Here is a 20,561-nt window from a genome sequence, read left to right on the forward strand (position 1 = left end):
CTCAGAAACCATTATGAAATGCTGCTGTGGAGAGTTTCTAGACTAGGCTTGTTATCAAAGACTTTTTTTTCTCTTTTTTAAATGGAACTCTATTAAATGTTTCTGAAAGGACACAACAGCTCCACCACCACACATTTTGCTTCTTTGTAGGTGTTGCTTAGCATTCACATAATCACAACAATACATATGAACTTTTGTTTTGAATTGGTTGTATTCCAAACAGTTTTTGTGCACTGATTTATTGAATGTGGTTGGTAGGGGAGACTGAGAGGCATGTTAGATTCCTTCGTGGTCCAGTCATCCCATCTAATTTTTCACAGCTCCTAAGATCCATACCACACCCTGGTAGGACCCACTTGTTTGTAGGAAATGGTGCCTGGGGTGCTCTTTTTTCTCCCTTAAAGTTCCTGAATAGAAACAGAAGTTAGTAAAATAGCTGAACTGAAAGAAAACATTGCTATGCTTGTATTTATCTATATTTAGATTGCATGCAGAAAGTTTCCTATACTCTGTCAAATCAGTGCCTTGATCATGGAGCTCAGAATGTGGTCCTCATGCAAGTCCTTCACAAACCTAAAGACCTCAGTCAGGGAACACAATGCACATCCATTAGCATCTGTTTGGATTAATTCCCACCTCTACAACCTCTTTTGCTTTGTCCTCACTTCCCCCCTGACTCCTGTTCCCCCTCAAGAGACTTGTCGATTCTTAATTTATTCAGGAGACAATGTCAGGACTGACTCCCCCAAAATCTTCACTACTTTCACCTCCTCAAATACCTGTTGAGGCCAGGTGCAGGCAGCCCTCTCCTTCCTGCAAGCAGAGCTGTTAATGAGGATCGCTCCCCAGTCTTCACTAAATGTTAAAAAAAATCATTAGCCTGCACTAGGGCAAAATGCTCTCTCTCATTTGGCAAGAGACTGTTCAAATCTCACCATGAAGCTTTACCACATATTGAAACTTGCATAACACACAAGCATATACATACGCCTATATGCTTTGCTATATCTTACACAAATATATCCATGCGTTACTGGCTCTTGCTTGAGACTGGACTTGGCAGTAATTAATCATGTCAAAGTGGTGAGGTTTGGTGTGACAGAGCCCTGAAGCAATGTTTGAGGAACACTATGACAGACTTATTATTTGTAAGACATGTCAATAGGTAGCGTATACTTCACACAACTCTTTATGAAGGGGGTTTTCCTCAGGAGCATGGGAAATAAACCAGTCAGTACTTCCTCTCCTCATCCCAGACAGCTTAGTTACAACTCATGTGTCTGTCTAACCCTGTGCATTATAGTCACTCTCGGTCCAGAGATGTCCTGGGTAAACAACTACAGCAAGTGAACTGGATGCAGAAAGGAGGTCTATTTTATAGAAAAGTTATCGAAAATATGTAGAAAAGGGGTGCTAAGCATTCCAGACACAAACAGTCCGGTTTTCTGCTACTCTGTACCTGCACAGAGTGAGAATTCTCTATCTACTTGCACATCATGTGCAATCCCTGCATCTTGCTCTCTACACCATGACTACAAATACAGAGCACAGAAGCATGTCGCTATGGAGGCTGAAAAGAAAGGAGGGGAAAATTGAAACACTCTGATTTTATAGGATCAGAATGAGGCCTACACTGCATAGATGCAAATTGCTAAAAATATTGAAGGCTCTAGCTGCCTCCAGCACCTGGACTTAGACACTCAGTCCTTCTGGTAGCTGACTCTGGGTCCTCAATGGCCTCAATGATAGAGACACCCCCCTGACACACTCACAGGGCCTGATCTCTCTGTCAAACCCAGACCCTGTAGACTCTCTGCATATGGCTGGGACCATAGGGGGCTTGCTGCCCACCCAAGGGGGCTTGCTGCCAGCCAGCTTCTCCAGTTGTCTCACTCTCAGTGACACATGCAAACACCTGGGCCCCAGGTCACTTCAACTCCTCTGCAAGCCCAGGTTGATATTCGGGGTGATCCCACACTGACTTACAAACCCCCATCCACTCCAGCTGTTAACACCACAAACAGGTGCCCCTGTGGTCCCACTCCAGTCACTGGCCTCTCAGACCTCCACACACACAGAAGAGAACCCTGCACTCAGGAAAAGAGAAATGGAGTTTAATGAGAAGAGAGGACAGACTGTGCTGATCAAGTACAGGGCATGGCCAGACGAGCCTACTGACCAGTCACCTGTTTACATGTGACTGCCCCCTTTTAGCCCCCTATCCCTCTGTTTTCCCAAGATTTTTCCTCCTCAAATCACCTGTTTCTCTCCCTTTCCTTGCTTGTGGTTTCTCCCCTAAACTTTCTATGATAAGTTTTGCACAATCCCAAAATGCTCTTCCCTTGCAACCCATAAAGTACTCCCAGGCAGTAAGTCCCCTCAGTCTGTGAGGTGCTACAGAGACACACTCCCATCTTTGCAGACAACGGTTTCTCTCTGTATAACACAGTAGACCTTGATCCTGACAAAACTCAGCACAAAATGGAAGCCTCAGCCCCACATGGATTCCTCTGCTGGGATAGTGTCATCCTGGCACCCAAGACACTCTATCCATGTTCTCAGCTGCTCTAGAGCTCTCAGATCTTGCTTGCATCTGACACACAGTGACAGCTTGCTTTGCATTCCTTGGTAACCATGTGGAGTGAAAAAAGGTAAAAACCTCCACAGGAAAAAAATATCCAATATGAAGCAATACACTGGGGTTGTACCACCTGTGCCCTAAATCCAATGCACTAGCATTGTTCAAAATCCATTTATTAGAGCATTAGCTGGCATAACCTTGTTGCCACCTTCCTCCACGCTCTTTTTATTTCTATGTTCAAACAGTTGCCTCTGGAATCCTCGCACTGCATAGAGGCCCCTTGCTGGACAATGTCTAAACCCAGAGCAGCAATTGTACCCTTTCGAACTAAAGCTTTGTTCAGCTGGAACACTACTGATTAATCACCAATTTAGCACACACAATGCTTTAAACCAAAAAATAGACCTGCCTCAGAAAACCTGGCATTATACTTGGCATTGTGTATTCTAGTATACACCTGTGCCATGACATACAGTTTCTAAAGCTGAGCATTTTCCTGGAAAGACTGTATCCCTGAGGTGCAAGGTATGCATGTTTCAGGAGTTTTTCCTGCCTTTAGGCAACTTTCACCTAGATATGTATATCCTGGACACAATGGCTTCTGTAAAAACAACTTCCCTCTGTGCAAGAGTGGTGCAGCAGCAAAAAAAAAATAAATTAAAAAGCCCCTGCTTTCAATTAGTGTCTAAACAAATTTGATAGCAGTGACTGGAGAGAAGTTACCAGCTCTGCTTCATCTGGAAACTGAAGATAATTATGTGCCCCTCACCAAACACATTTTCATAATACAATCGTGTCACGCTTGTATTTCAAGATTTTCAGAAAGTGTTGAAATGCATTTAAAGAAATCACTGCAAGGCAAACCCTCTGAAAGGAATTTTCTTAACCAAGGACAATGTGTTGCTTTATCATACCAAACGCGTTTTGCGTACCAACAAAATGATGAAGTTTTCTGAAAGATCTCCATTATTTACAACAGTTGCTATTCAGGTGACGTTGTTAATTTCATCTAGGTAATCACAGTTCTTTCACTGAAATTGGGGAACAATATTAAACAGCAGCTAAAAAAGAAATAGATTAGACTATATCTTTGTAAGAGCTATCCAATTTAATATCATACTTGCATTTCTAACACTATGATAATGCTCCCCAGGTACAGAATTGAAATCAGATTCAAATCACCATGGGTTTGTACATGAACATAATGAACACTGGGTATATTCTTTGAAAAATAATCATCACACTCTCTTGCCAAAAAATAGCAACACTTTTAAAAATTATTTCCTCTATAACACAGCCCCTTTTCCATGTGCAGAACAGATCACCTCCTGTTTAAATACCACAATCGTGACTACAAAATATCAGAGTCAGCCAATACTAAAAACACTTACGTGCAGTATATGTTCATAATAAAGAACAAAAATATGAAAGCTCTTGCAAAAACAGATTGTGCTTCGGGGCAGCAGAAACTTGCACAATGACAGTCTTATCCTGATATTGTGCTTCGATTTGCAGCGGCCTGTTTTGCCTAGGAGATGCACCTGCTTCGTTGCTTATCTGACATAAAAGACAGACCATTTTTTTGAAAGATACAGAAACACCCTAATATGTCATGTCAGTGTCATCAGGAATGGCAATGAATATTATTTCCATTCTAATGATTTTCTTTCAGATGTATTTAATTCTCTATTTCACTCTCTCTCTCTTTTTTTTTTTTGATTATTGGAGTCTCTGGAAAGCAGGGGGAAGATGGGGAATGCTCATACACACTCTTTAGCAAATTACATGCTGAGGTGGGAAGCAGGGGAACCTTCCTCAAGGATGAAAAGGGTGTTGCAAAATAAACTATGAGAAATTTCCTAGAATCCAGCTCAGAAATCTGAATTTGTTTTCTGCTGGTGGTACACAGCAGCCTTGGGCAAATCACTTTTCTTTGCATTCTGTCTGTAAAATGGAGACATTAATACCTCCTTTCTTCTGTACTTTCTCTTGGCTATTCCCTGTGTAAATTCCTTGTAGCCAAGACTTTCTGTCTCTCTTCACGTTTATGTAGAGAGTTTAGCATAATCAGGTCGTAATATTGACTGATGCCTTCTGGTGTAATTGTAAAAGCAATATCTAAAAATTAGCTAACTTTCATTTGGAGTTTTACCACTGACTTCAAAAGAAACTCTGCTATTTCATTGAACATCTGTGTGATTCAACTTACAGATTTAGTAGATAATTAGAATAATATTTAGTAATCATTCTGAGGTATGGTAATGCTTAACTAAGATGTACAGAATACTTTTAGTCCTTAGAAGAAGTGAAGCATGCAAGCCTCCAGAACATTATTAGTAGAAGCATATCTAGCATAAATTGAATAAAATCTATATATATAAAAAAATAGCATTATATTTGGAGATTTGATGCCTTCATGATGGTTTCAATATTCAGTGAAATACATACTTTTGCCAATGACTGTAAATGGACTACTTATGAATGACATTTCATTCATTCATCTTGCTATTCAATTAGATGTGGCTGATCTGTTAAGCGGTTTTCAGTAAGATCGTAAGGGACCAGGAGGAATGGCTTTCAACAGCATTAATCAACAATGCAACAGCACAGTGGTTGATAATGAAAACGCAGCAGTTACTAATGGTTAGCAGTGTGCCCTCTTGCGACACGGCTCTTCTCTCATGTGAGATGTGGTGGAGTGACAGTAACCCCTCTACACCACAGCCAGGTAAGCAGGGACTCCAACAGAAGGACATTTCCCAAGGCCTTTTATCATTTCCCTTTATCATTTTCCCTACTAGAGCACAATAGAGCTGCAAAACTAACTTCCACTTTCAGGCATTACATGTACCCATCCAAATAGCCAGGAAATTTCAGGGCATGACTTCATCTGTGCCATTCATCACTCCAGGGTGTCAGTTAGGCCAGGGACACTTGATCATGTTAATTGAAGAAGAAATTTTGTCTAAGATTAACAGGAAAAAAAAAAACTGTGAGCAAAATGCAATTTCCTGCTATGAAGCAGATCTTCCTCAAACTAAAAGCTTTACCCATGGGGATATCTCTTCAAACAAGAAATACATCTTGTCATGACCCAGAGCCCCAAGTTTTTTTGTTTACAAAGGTGTTCTCCAATTCAGACCAACTGTGCAAATACTAAGTCAACATAAAGACTTCCTTCTGCTGCCAGTCATTTTTACCCCTATTAACCTCTGTAATTGTGATCCCTCCTTTCCCTCCAGATATCCTTGTGCTGGCTGCAGCCCAGATTCCAGGGTGCAACATGTACCGTTTTCTTCTTCATGCCAAAGGCCTCAACACTCGGCACTGGTGCCAGCTGCCTGTCTGAGTGAATCATGAGCTACCACGGCTGGGACACGCAAGCTCATGGAACCCCTTTCTTCTGCCCACAAGCTGACCAGCCTCAGTATCTGAACACTAACAGCTAAAAGGAATCTCCAGTGCCAGCAGAAACACTAGCCAGAGTATCGAGTGAAAGAGCCGGCACATATTCTGGTGGTGAACAAGGATGCCTAGTGCGATTAACAAGGAGATCCTGTGGGTTGTAAGAGAAAACATCCAGTTGGAGCAGTAGCTTGCAAAATCCTAGACTAGAAATAATGACAAAACAGACAGCACTCTTCAAGACTGTGAAGAAAGCACAGCATCTGCCATCCTCATGTGCCACGTCTCTTCATTGAGTTGGTGCAATTCTTTTTGCTTATGCTTCAAGTTTTGCCACTCACTGCACAGCACAGCCAACTGATGTAAAAAATGGCCTCTTCTCTGCCCTTTGGTCTTATGCCTTTCACTAGACAAAACACAGTTCAGTGCCTGTTAAAGGAAAGGCAGGTTCTCCTATTTATCCTCCTCTCCAATTGACCATTTTTCATTGACATGTTTCTAACAAGAAGAATTTTGGCATCTCTTCTGGGCAGGACTATACCCACAGTATATTCCTTCTCCACTTCCATAATTGGTTTAAAGGTCCTGGTGCCAAACAACTGCTCTGTGGTACAACAAATAACCTACTTCACGAAATAACGATGCCATACAAGTTACAAAGCAGAATTACATTGATTTTTTTTAGTGCAATCTAGATTATATCTGGCAGCAGGCAGTGTGTAAGTCACCTCTGAACAGAGCCCTTTGACCATGTGCTTTTCCTTTTACACAGTGATCATGTGCTGCAGAACAAATGAAATAAGAAGTGGAATGGGGTCAAACAGGCATCCCTGCAGAGAGTATTAAAATAAAGGACCTTATATTTAAAACTGGAAGATCTAGTAATCTTAATGCAAGCTAAAGATTAGGATCAGTGCTTTTACAGGAAAATGAATTATACTTGGAGAAGTAGGGAATCTATCAGAACGAAAAGGCTGCTTTATGAGAGCAATTTACCAAATGCAATTTCAACTATGACTGTAAAAAATGACAAACCTGACATGCTACTAAATGTCAAGTTACTTGAAGCTTATTATTCATTTTATATACAACAGAATTGTCTTAATACTCTGCTTAGAGCTGCTGAAAACAAGAATCCATTTGCTTTGTATTTCCATAGTTGTAGGTACATGATACATTAGCACTGGCATTTTTCCTACCGATTGTTCATAACATCCCCTAAAATTATGATCTAAAAGGATAATGGTACTGAACTTCTACAGATGTTTTCAGTTCCTTCTGTTAAAAAACAAAACAAAACCAAAAAGAAGCAAAAACCACAACCCCAAAACAACAACAAAAAATCCCACAACAACAAAAACAAACCCCCAAACCACCAGGAAAATGGAAAATAGTTTTTTTGCGTGCAAACAGAAACAAGCTAAGTTATTTTTATGCTAATACATTAGGTAAGAAGGTAGCCATTAAGATAGCTATAATATTTTGCATCTTTTAGCAAAAATTGCTGCAAAAAATACATTCTGTCTTATATATAGGTGTTCTTTGAGTAAAATTAGTTTATTGATAATGTTTCCCATGTCAGCAGCAGTTGCTATCATAACAAACAAAATTTAGATCAGGTGTTTGTTAACACTGAGTTTCTAAAGATAAATAAAAAGCACCTGGGGACTACTCCTGCTACAGATTTGTTCCAATGCATTGTAATATATATTCAGAGTCTACTAGCAATTTTCTGACTGTTAAGCTTTTATAATATTTTCCAGCTGTTTCATTGTAAATCCCTGTCATTTGAGAGAATAACATACATGAAACACATCTCAACTTAGATTGCAACTAGTCATGAGGTGAGCAAGATCTTTCTACTTTTCTCCAGGTACCAGACAAAATCTGTGTCCTTGCTCTGCTGATAATGGATCCCTAGACTCTCTATGGACTCAGAGGAACAAAGCAGAGGTGAAGGGATATTTCTGGTTTTCCTGAACACAGAACCAGAAATCAATCATGTTTAGCCAGCTTGGGTATGTATAAACTAAAGACAAGCTAAAGGACTAGGCTCTTTTTATGGAGCAGTATTCTGGGAATGCAGGTGAAAATCAGAGAGATTTAAATCTTTGAGTCACAGAAAGTATGAGAAAGGATGTTAGAAGGATTAAATAAATGACACGTGTGGGATTTGGGGGTGCTTAGTTCTCTTCTGGAGTATGTACTGTCTTGATTGTTCTTCTTCAGTATGTACCACTCCATTATTCCCTACCTCAGGTGCCATTTTTTCTTGAGCAGCAACGAGGTGATCAAATTCTTGTTGAGCAGGCTGACAGATGTTACTATTTTGGGGGGTTTTGTTACAAGAAATTTCTTAAAGCTCCTGTTAGAATGGTCAGGTGATTGTATTAGACTTTCAGCTTTCAAGGAAGCCTGAGGAGTAGGTTTTATACCTTTCTCCATCTGATCTGACAGGGACAAGGCTTGATGTGCCATGACACAGCAGCAACTGAAAGGAAGAAATGGCCAAAAGGGTATGCAGCTGCAGGTTTTTGATCCAAAACCCAATGTTATATTGGCAACTGTGGTCATCAGGAATAACATTTTCCTGGTCTAATACAAGTACGATCCTGTGAAATGTCTGTGACTGAGCTAGTCACCCTAGGCTCACTTTAAAGGTAATGGAGAAAGACATCTTTAGAGAAAAACACATCTCATCATAAGGTACAAAACTAATTATTTTTATTTGTAAAGATGACCAGGGTGACATGCCCAGTGTTAGATACTGAATATCTGTATGTAAAGTTAGGACTCAAGTGATCTTGACCAGCTACAGAGAACGGACGCTCAAGGCTGCTTATTCGTGTCATCTAAAGTATCACTGGATTTCTGTACTGAAAGAGACCTTGTAACACCAACCAGAGACTAAGGTTTCCCTCTACTGGACACGTTGTTTAACCACAATTTCACACTCTTACTTGGTACTCTCTATTGCTTAGTGAACCAATGTTTTCTCTGTATATAGCACAGCTTCAACAAAAAAAGCAAATTATGGCCCCAGGTTATACCTTAAGTCTACCAAACCTTGCTACTGAGAGGGAGAGGCAAGCAGGCAGGTAACATCCTTTTTACATACATATATATATAATTTTTTTTTTTCCCAAAAGATTTGGGCATTAAATGAGTTTTCCATTTCCTGTGTGGAGGTCTGTTTTGTAAGAGGAGAGTAACATTAGTGGTGGCTTCCAACAGAAGGCTGAACCTCGGTTAGGACTGTGAGAAGAAGCTGCTTGCCTTCAGGAAAAGGCAGAGAGCACCTATGTAGATGAAGCCAGGAATTCTCTTTTTAAAGTTCCTTTACATCAAGAGTGCTGACTGCTGTTAAGCACCTGGTTTGGCAAAACCTGGCTATTTAACATCAGGAGCCCTGACCTAAGCATTACTCTTATGGTCTTAGTCCTACTTTATACAATAAGAAAAGTAGTCTTTCTCTGATTTTCAGGGGCACTACCAATATAAACAGATAGATCAGATTCTCACAGGATCAGATACTGAGATAATGTTGCTGTGAAAGTATTTTAAGATTTTATCCTACATCCTTGTATCCTAATGATCTCATACTCCTGGCCTTTGAAAATGTCTATCTTTATAGGGAGAAGGGAGACTATGAAAAGGCAAATGTCAAATCACACACCAAAGAAAAAAGTCTTTAGCCTCTTACACAGAATATACAATTACTTCCAATTCTGGTATAAGGTTTAGTGGCAGCTGTTAAGCTTTCTATAATAGGAGCTTAAGAGAGTGGGCATTATGTAATGCCCAATTCCAAAGGTATTTTATGTTCTCTGACATCTCTTGTCATGTTTTTGATAAAGGTTGAGCCATTAGACAAATTCCTTAGAGATTACTTTAGTGTAGTTACCTTCAGAGGTGCCAGGAAACGTCAATCCATCTTTTCTGGCTAATTTGCCTTAAAAACCTTTCATTTTGCTTTCTCTGTAGTTGTGATGGCTATAATGTGATAGAAAACAGTTGGCACACTTTAAGTGGGGTGAGACAGAAGCATCATGCTGTGCAGAAATGGTATTCCTCTCTGGAATTAAGCCGTGGGCTGGACATGGTGTTGTTCGCACCTCTTGCCAATTTGTCCCTGGAGTCTTTACTGAAATAAAAGGAAGTAAGACTAATACTGAGTAATACTAAACTCTAAGTAGCATCTCCATAGTAAAATTTTGTAAAAAAGATGACAAAATATTTTTACACTTGAAAGGCAGACATGGGGAAGTCAGGGAATGCAGAACTGAGACATTTGAAGCAACACAAGTCTGGCCTCATCAGTGTCTGCATCTTCTGCTACATGATCTGAGACTTCTTTTACAGGATTCCATAGGTTAAAGAGAACAAAGGCTGATGCCTCACCCATGCCCAGTTATTCAGTGTTTCTTCTACAAAACTGGGTGTACACTAGACAACTTTGAATTCTCAGTTTGTCTTAAACACCTGATTGTACCTTCCAGCTATTAGTAATGCATTCTCAGCATTACAATGTATGAAGATTTGTGAAATTTACAAGTGAAAGCCCTGGAAATCAAGACAATAATAACAAAAAATCTGAAAGTTAATTTCCTGACTTTTTTTTTTTTTCCCAAGTCTTATTTGTGAGAGCTTTCTCCTATTAACATCTACTTAGTGCTTCACTAAATCTGATCTCCTGATTACACATTGATCTAATGTTATTTTAGACCATTTTATGAAGCCCATCACAATCACTACCTTCACTGACAGACTGGAAAACTTTCCAGAGGTTAAATTTTCTCAGTGTCATCCAAAAAATTACAGAAAGGAGAACTCCATATTCTAAGTCCCAAGCTAATTTTCTGTCTACTGAAGGTCATGGATTTACTATATATATTTAATCCACAATTTATGTACCATTTCATTTCACAATATACTAGACTGGAAATGGCCCACTGTTTTTATACTTTGAAGGAATTTTTCCCATATAGTGTTACATCAGAAAAGGTTGGTGTCTGGTGCAATAAACAGCCAATAGTGTCAAAGACAGCAGGTTGAAGAACATTTATTTTTATCTGACTCCATGAAGACGACTCAAGCAATGGTGCTGACACAGCAGCATTGAGCTCACGCTTTGAGAAGCCTGGTAGACAGTTACATAAGGTTATACCTGTGTAAGACTTTATGTATCATCAGCACACTGTTATATATTAAATACCATTAGAGAGATGCATACTTGACTGAATACATTGTGATGCAGAGGATGTCTGTACAACATACTGCAGTATGATTCTGAAAGCCTGTTGCATACTAACAATGAGTATATTATCTCCCATGAGTAAAGCAACAGGATGAGTTTTGCAGCTTAACTTAGTTCTGTTACTGAACGTTTAACAATTTCCTGAGGTATCTCTTCTTGTGTGAAGTCCGCCTGGTTCCCTGCATTCCTGAAAACTGTCTTCCAGTGCCACCACGGAATCCAGCAGATTCTGTACACTCACATTGCACAGCCTCTGGGCCAACACTGTGTGCATCATGTACACTGTCAAGTATGGAAGGCAGTAATAACCAGGGATGCATCAGAAGAAATACCAGGCCACCAGAATGGCAAGGGAAGAATGACAGTGACTGCTGGAATTACACACAAGTGAAAGAGGACGAGCTCGTTGGGACATCCCTATTTGCCATTCTCACATTTACAGGTTATGGTGAGATGCCTGTAAGCATAAAATCCAAACTTCTGCACAAGAATCTGCACTTACTTGACACTGCCCATCTTTTTAAAAAGAAGTATAGTTTTGCCTGGATTGTAGAGCCTGACCGCTGCATTTCTAATGCAGCAGCACAACTCTGCTATTCCAGACCACAGCCCAGGCCCAAGCAGCTGCCTCGGTGCCAAGCGCTTCACAGCACGGCATCTGGGCACCGCAAAAACACCTTTCCCAAGCCTGGTCTTCCCACTCCCAGCAACCCGCCATTTCCTACACAAACCACTTCTGCACGGGACCTCAAGGAGCAGCCCCCTCCCCGCCCGCCTCACGCCGCAGGGAACTGAGGGCTAAGTGGCTCCTGTGTCAGCTGCACCCAGGCAGCGAAGCCGCGGCGGGTACGGACCTCAGGCTGGGTACGGACAGGGCGCTGTCGCTCCCCGCCGAGCGCTCCCTCCCCACACAAATCCCCCAGCGATGGCGGCCGCGGGGGTTCCGTAAGCGAACGGTGCCATGTGCCACGGAGGGGCAGTGTAACCCCCCCCTCGGCACCACCCCCTGCGATCGCTACTTGGTACAGCCCACTCAACTAGTCTCCGCCTGCCTCCTCACGCATGCGCACCCGCAAGAGCCCGTTGTCGCGCTGCCGCTGTCGCGCGTGGTCGTGCGCCTGCGCGGCGGGCCGCGCGTCAGCGGCGCGCGCCGGAAGTGTCGCTGCCGCCGTCGTCTCGCGGGAGGTGTTTGGCGGTTGGTGGCGCCGGTGTGAGGCAAAGCGCGGGAGCCGCCGCCATGACCTCCGCCTTGGAGAACTACATCAACCGTATCCTTCCCGGGGCAGCCCCGAGGGCCGTGGGAACGCACCTGTTCTCTCCTTCACGCCCGTGAGGATGCGGGGCGGCGGGGGGCAGGGGCCCTAGCGACTCGGTGCGCTGAGGGCCGGGCTGGTGGCTGCAGCGCGGCGCGGGGTTGGATGCCAGAGCTGCTGCGGGGATCGGTCACCTGCGGGCCCGGCAGGGTGTGCGCTGCGAAGGGGTCCCCAGCCCCAGCCAGGCTGCTGAACGGCCTGTGCGAAGCTTTTTGGCCGGGGCCTCTGGCCGCCCGTGTCCCACTCCCGCGGGCGGTGTCGCTGCTTGGGGCCTTCCCGCTTGGCGCTGTGGGTTTCTCCTAAGACTGGCTTGGCGGTAGAATGGAGGTTACAGGAGGCCCAGGGAATCGGGTCCCCGGTAGCGTCAAGTGCTGCACACCCGGCCCTTGCTTGATCTGCGACGAGGGACGAGATTTACAATGAGCCTGGCCACTCTAAGGGCTCTTAACGTGTGTTTAGTTATCAGCTTTACATCATTTGCTCAGAAGCTGTGAGTTAGTGTTCTTCGAGCCCTTTTCTTGCCAGCTTTTTGTACTCCTGATAACCCATGGCCATTTTCAATTTTATTCACAAGCGCTAAGGTTGTAACCCAGAATCATTCAGGATGATGGATATGTGATCATCCAATTGGCGTAGTCACGCTATCCATGTGAGGACTGTAGAATGCCAGACTTGAGATCCCCACTGCTAAGCTGTTCTTAAAGGCTTAGGTTAAAGTGTTTATAAAACTGTTGATGTTCTTTCAGTAGTAGTAGTGTGATGAGTAATGGGAAGAGAAGTGAATCTTTAATCTGCTTTCAATGGTGTTCATGCTTGTCTGTGATTCTCCATGGCTGGGTAAAGTGAAACTTTAAAACAGATTGTCATAAATAATACTGTGTTGTCAAATGTCACTATTAACCATGCTGCTTAAAGAAGCGTTGATAGGCTTTTTTGGCTCTTAATGTCTCTTAAAACTTAATTTACATATGAATGTTGCAGAAAACATTAACAACTCTATTTCAGATGTCTAAACATTTCCTTAATGAACTATCAGGTACTGTTGCAGTAATTACTTCTGATGGAAGAATGATTGTGGTGAGACATCTATTTTTTAACATTTTATTTACCTTCTTAAGGGCTTTCCACCATGGCAATAAAAAAACAACATGCCAGGATATTATCAATTACATGTTCACACCTTTACAGAGCGTTTTTTAAAACTTTATGGCCATTATTTTATATTGTACAATTTAAACTCTTACTTGTTCTTGCCAATCAACTTTGTCCATTAATAAACTTGTGTACTTTGACCTTTTATCAAATGACCTTTACTGTAGGAACGCACAAGAAAATGCATTTCTTTCTCTGTTCAGTAATTTGATTTATATCTAAAATGTCCTCTTTGTTCGGTGAACTCTTCCGCTTTCGTTATAAAACCATTTCTTCCATATAGTTACAGGAGAACTGATAATTGCTGAAGAATTGCTATGGCATTCTGTTTAAGTGTGAAAAACTGAGGATTGGAAAACTTATATATTAGACTGTATAATGCTGTGTTCTTATTGCTTCTGCATTTTTTTTCTTGTATTCCTACCCCCATGCCCATGTATTACTTTTTCTTGTTTTGAGTTTAAAATACTGGTATGACCATAGCATGAGGCATATATCTTTCTGTCTGTACTTACCTTTGTGTGGCCTCTGGGAAGAGAAAACAGTACTTTTAGCAGAAATATGCTAGCTTCACCTAATCTTCTGTCTGGTTGGAGTCAGTCTAGTAAACTTTGTGTTGTGATACAAGATACACCAATTTCATTCTCATCTTTTTGATAGAAAGTATGTGGCTCATTACATGGTTAGATGATATAAATGGATATTATCACTGTTGGAATTATGGAGTTTTACGTGAGTTTAAATTTCTTGATCAGTTACTGATGGTAAATTACACAGATCGATTATGCTATCATTTTTCCAAACGTGTATTGAAGTGGCACAGAAATTCTTTGTGTGTGTCTTGAATTATTTTTTTTTTTTAGTAGTTTTGTGGAACCAAGCTATTCTCCTTCAAAGAGAGACCACTTAAAGTTGAATGTTAAGAATTATTTTACTACTGTTGACCACAAGAACCTATTTTTTCTGTTATATGATTTAATGAATTACTTGATTTCCAGAAACTTCCGTACAAGGAAGGCTAGAATAGTGTTGAAATAGTAACATTAGTTGTCCAGAGCACCGTCATTGGTAAAAGGGAAACTTCATTAAATGCTAAACTTTACTCTAGCTTTTCACAAGAACATTCAATAGTAAATATTGATATTTTTTAAATTGCTTACTGCTTTCAAGTTTAATTCTCCAGCTGTTAGTGTTTAAGCCTAACAGTAAAACCTAAATAGAGCATCTGTCCTCTAGTACCTTAGTATTACCACTTTGTTTGAGGTATTCTTGAGAGCAAAGGTGATAAATTTAAAAGGTAATTGGAGTGCTTTCTTTTTGTGTGTTTTTTTTCAGGGAACCCTCAAAGGTTTTGATCAAACCATTAACTTGATTTTGGATGAAAGCCATGAACGAGTCTTCAGTTCTTCACAAGGAGTTGAGCAAGTGGTGCTAGGATTATACATTGTAAGAGGTGATAATGTGTAAGTATGGCATCTTCTTGTTTTAACCAGTTGATAAAAATGATGTGTGTGCATATATACACGTAATGTATCTATATACACCTTGATAGCCTCAGATGTCTTATATTTTCATATCTGTGGGTAGCACTTATAGTAATGTCAAAGCTGAGGCACATTACATAGCAAATAGCTATGCTTCTGTTAAAGAAGTGATTGCATTCTAATGACAAGATGTTGTTAGTCTAGATTTACTGCACCCTGAATTAACCAGTTAATATACTGATGGCAGTCAGTAGGTCAGTACAAAGTTCAGCATTTTCCTTTCTTGACTTTATTACAGTCTGTGAAAGGCAGGATCTGTTGATGGAGGAAAAAATATAGAAGGATGAACAAAAGATGAGATAGAACTTGTGTGCAAAATATCAGCAATCTGCTATACAAATTTGACTTTGAATAGGATTTTTTTAGATATAGTGTTCACAGGGACCACTTTATAAATCTCAGAAATGCATAAAGGTTCTGGCTCGACAGTGTAACAACTGTTGAAGCCAGTGTAGTGACAGATCAAAGATATGAGTTGATATTTGATGTAAAATGCCATGACAAAATGAAAGTAAAAGCTCATTAAATGCAGAGGAAAGTAGTTTGTGTGCCAAACAGATGGGAAGGTTACAAGACAAGTGGAAATAAGGCCTGGTAAGTGGGTCTGCTAGTAAGGTAACTTTTGCAGCAGCATTCTGAAACTGATTGCAAAAAATGAGATTATTTTTTATCACAACCAGAAAAAGAGCATGTCGCAGTGACCAACGTGTGAGCCTGCACAGGAAAAATAATCTTCTAATTCTAATGGATATTTCTGTACAAAGAAATGTCAAGACTTGGATTTGTGTCTAGGTGTGTTTATCTAACATTGGGAAAGTGAATCATTTTGGAAGGCTTTCATCACTTTTGACTTAAGCTTTTAAGCAAAAATAAGTAAGATGACAAATGTTGATTGAGAAGCTATTGAAAAATAAAGGAAGATAAGCAGTCATGGGACAGAGTGCTTCTAGGCATTCTGCTGTGCATCAAAGATGGATACTAGAAGCTCACAGTGAATATACAGCATCAATCAGAAAAATTCAGTATAGTTCAACAGTAAGTAAAGGTTGTTAGAAGGAAAGACCATTTCTGTTTTAGAAGTGTGTGTTGAATTAGGAAAACCGAAAAGTATATGATTACTTATAATAACGTATAAAACTAATAAAAATTTTGAAGAAAAGCTGGTTAAAACCCCCAAACCTCTTAAATACCTGTGTGTTGTTCTGCATGAAAAGCAGAAAGCTTGTGAAAAAGACATTGGGAGTGGAGATATTGATTGTTCATTTTACATCTAGGAGAATGAGACCTTTGATGAAAAAGCTGTATTTCTCAATGTGAGCTAAAGAGAAACTTGTGCTTTGATATCATAGATATTTTTTAACCTAAGATAATTTTCATGTTGAAGTGTCACTTTGGAAAAAGCTATTAAATGGAATAGTAACGAGCATCCAGGATCAAGTTCTTTTCATGAAAGAATTCTGAAGGGACTCAAATTTGAAATGAGGTTTCATGCCAGTCAGTACTTGGATATTCAGTTGGCATAAGCAGTTTACATTTGTGTTGTCTAAGCTCCCAACATAGTGAAGTGCTGGAACTAAGAAAGCTACTCAGCTCACCAGATTTCTGTTTCAAGGCAAGTAAATTCCTTTTTAATTCTCACTGACTGTCGTGGGAACCTAAACACCTGTATTGGGATGTCTTACTCTTCAGCTCAGTCTCACCCTGGTCTCTGGCTATTCTTTTGCAAATACGGATTCATTGGGAAGTAAGAATATTAGGGATTATTAGGAAGAAAACAAAAACAGTAGACATTGTCATGTCATTGCATAAACACCTAGTATGCCGCTATCTTTATAGGGATGTGGTATGAAAATGCATGAAGAGCGCAAGTGAGAATAACTAGAGGTATGACGTGTTTTCTGTCAAGGAAAGGCTGAATAGGCAAGTGCTCTCAGTGTGGAGAAAGCACAGCTGTAGTGGTTTCTAGTTGCTGTGAAATCATGAGTAGTAGGAAATAGGAAGATAATTGCTTCATTTAAATGCCTATTTTTTTTCTGTTAATGAAAATGGAAGATAACCTGACAGTGGATTATGTATAAAGGTATTTCACTGCACCATGTAAAACTTAATTGTGGAATTCATTGCTGCAGGACGTAGCAAAGACCAGGAGAAAGCTGAGATACGTAATACCTACTTTGCCTCAGTTTTTACCAGTAAGACAGGTGGCCCACAGGACATCTGGCCTCTGGAGGTGGTTGACAGAGATAGGAAGCCAAATGGTCCCCTTGTATTTCAGGAGGAAATAGTTGGTGACTTACTGAGCCATCTGGATCCTCACAAGTCTATGGGACCAGACGGGATCCATCCTAGGGTGATGAGGAAGCTAGCAGAAATGCTCGCCAAGCTGCTCTCCATCATCTTCCAGCAGTCCTGTCTCACTGGGGAGGTCCCATACAATTGGAAATTGGCCAATGTTACCCCAGTCCACAAAAAGGGCTGCAAAGCTGACCCTGGCAACTACAGGCCTGTCAGCCTGACCTCGGTGCCTGGCAGGGTTATGGAGCAGATCATCCTGAATGGAATCACACAGCACCTGCAGGATGGACAAGGGATCAGACCCAGCCAGCATGGGTTTAGGAGGGGCAGGTCCTGTCTGACCAACCTGATCTCCTTTTATGATCATGTGACCCACCTGGTGAATGAGGGGAAAGCTGTAAATGTGGTCTATCTAGACTTCAGCAAAGCCTTTGACACTGTCTCCCATAATATACTCCTGCAAAAGCCGGTAGCCCATGGCTTGGACAAGTGCACTCTCTGCTGGGTTAAGAACTGGCTGGAGGGCCGGGCCCAGAGAGTGCTGGTGAATGGGGCTGCATCTAGCTGGCGGCCAGTCACTAGTGGTGTTCCCCAGGGGTCAGTGTTGGGTCCAGTCCTGTTTAACATCTTTATTGACGATTTAGATGAGGGGATTGAGACCATCATCAGCAAATTTGCTGATGACACCAAGTTGGGAAGGAGTGTTGACCTGCTGGAAGGCAGGAGGGCTCTGCAGAGGGATCTGGATAGACTGGAAAAATGGGCTGATTCCAATGGGATGAAGTTCAACAAGGCCAGGTGCTGGGTCCTGCACTTTGGCCACAACAACCCCCTGCAGCGCTACAGGCTGGGCGCAGAGTGGCTGGAGAGCAGTCAGACAGAAAGGGACCTGGGGGGACTAATTGACAGGAAGCTCAACATGAGCCAAGAAGGCCAACGGTATCCTGTCCTGTATCAAAAATAGCGTGGTCAGCAGGACAAGGGAAGTGATCCTTCCCCTGTACTCTGCATTGGTGAGGCCACACCTGGAGTATTGTGTTCAGTTCTGGGCCCCTCAGTTCAGGAAAGACATTGAAGTGCTGGAGTGGGTTCAGAGAAGAGCAACAAGACTGGTGAAGGGACTTGAACACAAGACCTATGGGAAGAGGCTGAGGGAGCTGGGGTTGTTTAGTCTGGAGAAGAGGAGGCTTAGAGGTGACCTCATCACTCTCTATTACTACCTGAAGGGAAGTTATAGCCAGGTGGAGATTGGTCTCTTCTCCCAGGCAGTTAGCAATAGGACAAGGGGGCATGGGCTTAAACTCTGCCAGGGGAAATTTAAGCTGGATATTAGAAATAAATTCTTTACAGAGAGAGTGGTCAGGCATTGGAATCGCCTGCCCAGCGAGGTGGTGGACTCATGTCCCTGGAGGTTTTTAAACTGAGATTGAACATGGCACTTAGTACCGTGATCTAGCAAATGGATTGAAGTTGGACCAAGGGTTGGACTTGGTGATCTCTGAGGTCTTTTCCAACCCAGTCGATTCTGTGACCGAAACCAGGAGTTTATCCAGAAAGCTATTGGATGGATTAATGTACCATAGTTTCTACTGGCTGTTACTTCATTTTGTGGATATAACCATTAGCACATCAGTCTCTGAAGTGGTGAATAGAGGAGCATGCCAGAAGGATTAGTGTTAGGGAATAGATTGCCTTTTGTTCTTGTGTTTCCTTTGAGTTAGTTCCCATCCTGAGGTAGCACGGTTTCTATTACCTTAACCTTCTTTTCTCTTTAAAGCAGTTTTACTGAGTCCACTAGTGTTTTACTCCGAGTAGGTCTTAACATAGAGCAGGTGAAATACTATATATTATCCCTTGGATAAATTAGTAACATTTTACTAGGCTGTGTTGAAGGAAGTTGTCTTGCTTATCTGATGCTGTATGTACTTATAAATTGCTACAGTTAGATGTTACTCTTGTAAAGCTGTTCTCTCTCTAAAAGTTTTCCAGTTCTCGTTTCAGAGGCTAAACTACTGCCTAAACCAGACCAGTAGTATTTATTTCTTACAACATATAGCTATAGTATCTTCACTAGCAAGTTAATTTTATGGCTTTCCAAATTTGCACCAGGGGATTTCAACAAATTATAACCTGTTTTCTGTTGCAGTGCTGTCATTGGTGAAATTGATGAAGAGACAGATTCAGCTCTCGACTTGGGAAATATTCGAGCAGAACCTTTAAACTCAGTTGTGCATTGAAAAGATGAAAATGCACAGGGACTTTGTAAATCTTTGGTTGTACAGACCTATTTAACAAGGTGGATGATTTTTACAAATTATGTTGAATTTGTTTAGTTACCAGGTGTTTTTTATTAATATGTTGTAGTTTTGCATGTAAATTAAAATTTCTACGTTTTACTAAAGATGCTTTTGGTGAATTTCTTTTGGGGTTTCACACTGCATAATTTCACTGTAAAAATACGTACTGGGAAATGGAGGCAGTATCAGCGATAGTCCTGATATTGTGTATATATACCCATTGTTCTTACAGTGAGATCTCATTCCTAAAGGTAAACCAAGGCTTTTTGTGTTAAATTATTTGGAGGTAGACTGTGCAACAGTCAATTTAAGCTTGTCTAAATGTAGTTCTGGCTGTATGGCTGTAGCAGAAAACTAGTTTCTGTGTTTTGTTTTGGTTGTGTGTGTTTTTTTTTTTTTTTTGTTTTGTTTTGTTTTTGGTTTTTTGTTTTTTTACTTTCTATGTAGTGTAGAAAGCAAGAATGTTAAAAGCTTTCACAGTCAAATTAATGGCTTACGCATGTAATAGGGTTTTTTGTTGTTTATCAAGCATTGTTCTCTAGTCAACAAGACCGTACTGGAGATGCAGGAGTTCTTAGTGCCTTAATGCTTGCAAATTAAATTTGGGAAAGACTTTTGAGCAGGAACACAGAACCTACACCAAATATACACATTTTTTTTAAGCTCATTAAATTCCAGACCAGCTCATTCTATATCTTCTCCTCTCAGCAGCTGTCA

General features: G+C 41.1%; 1 protein-coding gene across 1 annotated transcript; it reads left to right on the top strand.

The window, feature by feature from the left end:
* Window positions 1-12,325: 12,325 nt before the first annotated feature.
* On the top strand, window positions 12,326-19,948 carry LSM8 (LSM8 homolog, U6 small nuclear RNA associated). The gene is made up of 4 exons (XM_065048818.1): window positions 12,326-12,511; window positions 13,593-13,633; window positions 15,044-15,171; window positions 19,694-19,948. The coding sequence occupies exons 1-4, from the start codon at window positions 12,481-12,483 to the stop codon at window positions 19,782-19,784; spliced, it is 291 nt and encodes a 96-aa protein (XP_064904890.1). The 5' UTR covers window positions 12,326-12,480; the 3' UTR covers window positions 19,785-19,948.
* The last annotated feature ends 613 nt before the right edge of the window (window positions 19,949-20,561 follow it).

This window comes from Columba livia, chromosome 1, assembly GCF_036013475.1.
Source record: "Columba livia isolate bColLiv1 breed racing homer chromosome 1, bColLiv1.pat.W.v2, whole genome shotgun sequence".
Taxonomy (NCBI): domain Eukaryota; kingdom Metazoa; phylum Chordata; class Aves; order Columbiformes; family Columbidae; genus Columba; species Columba livia.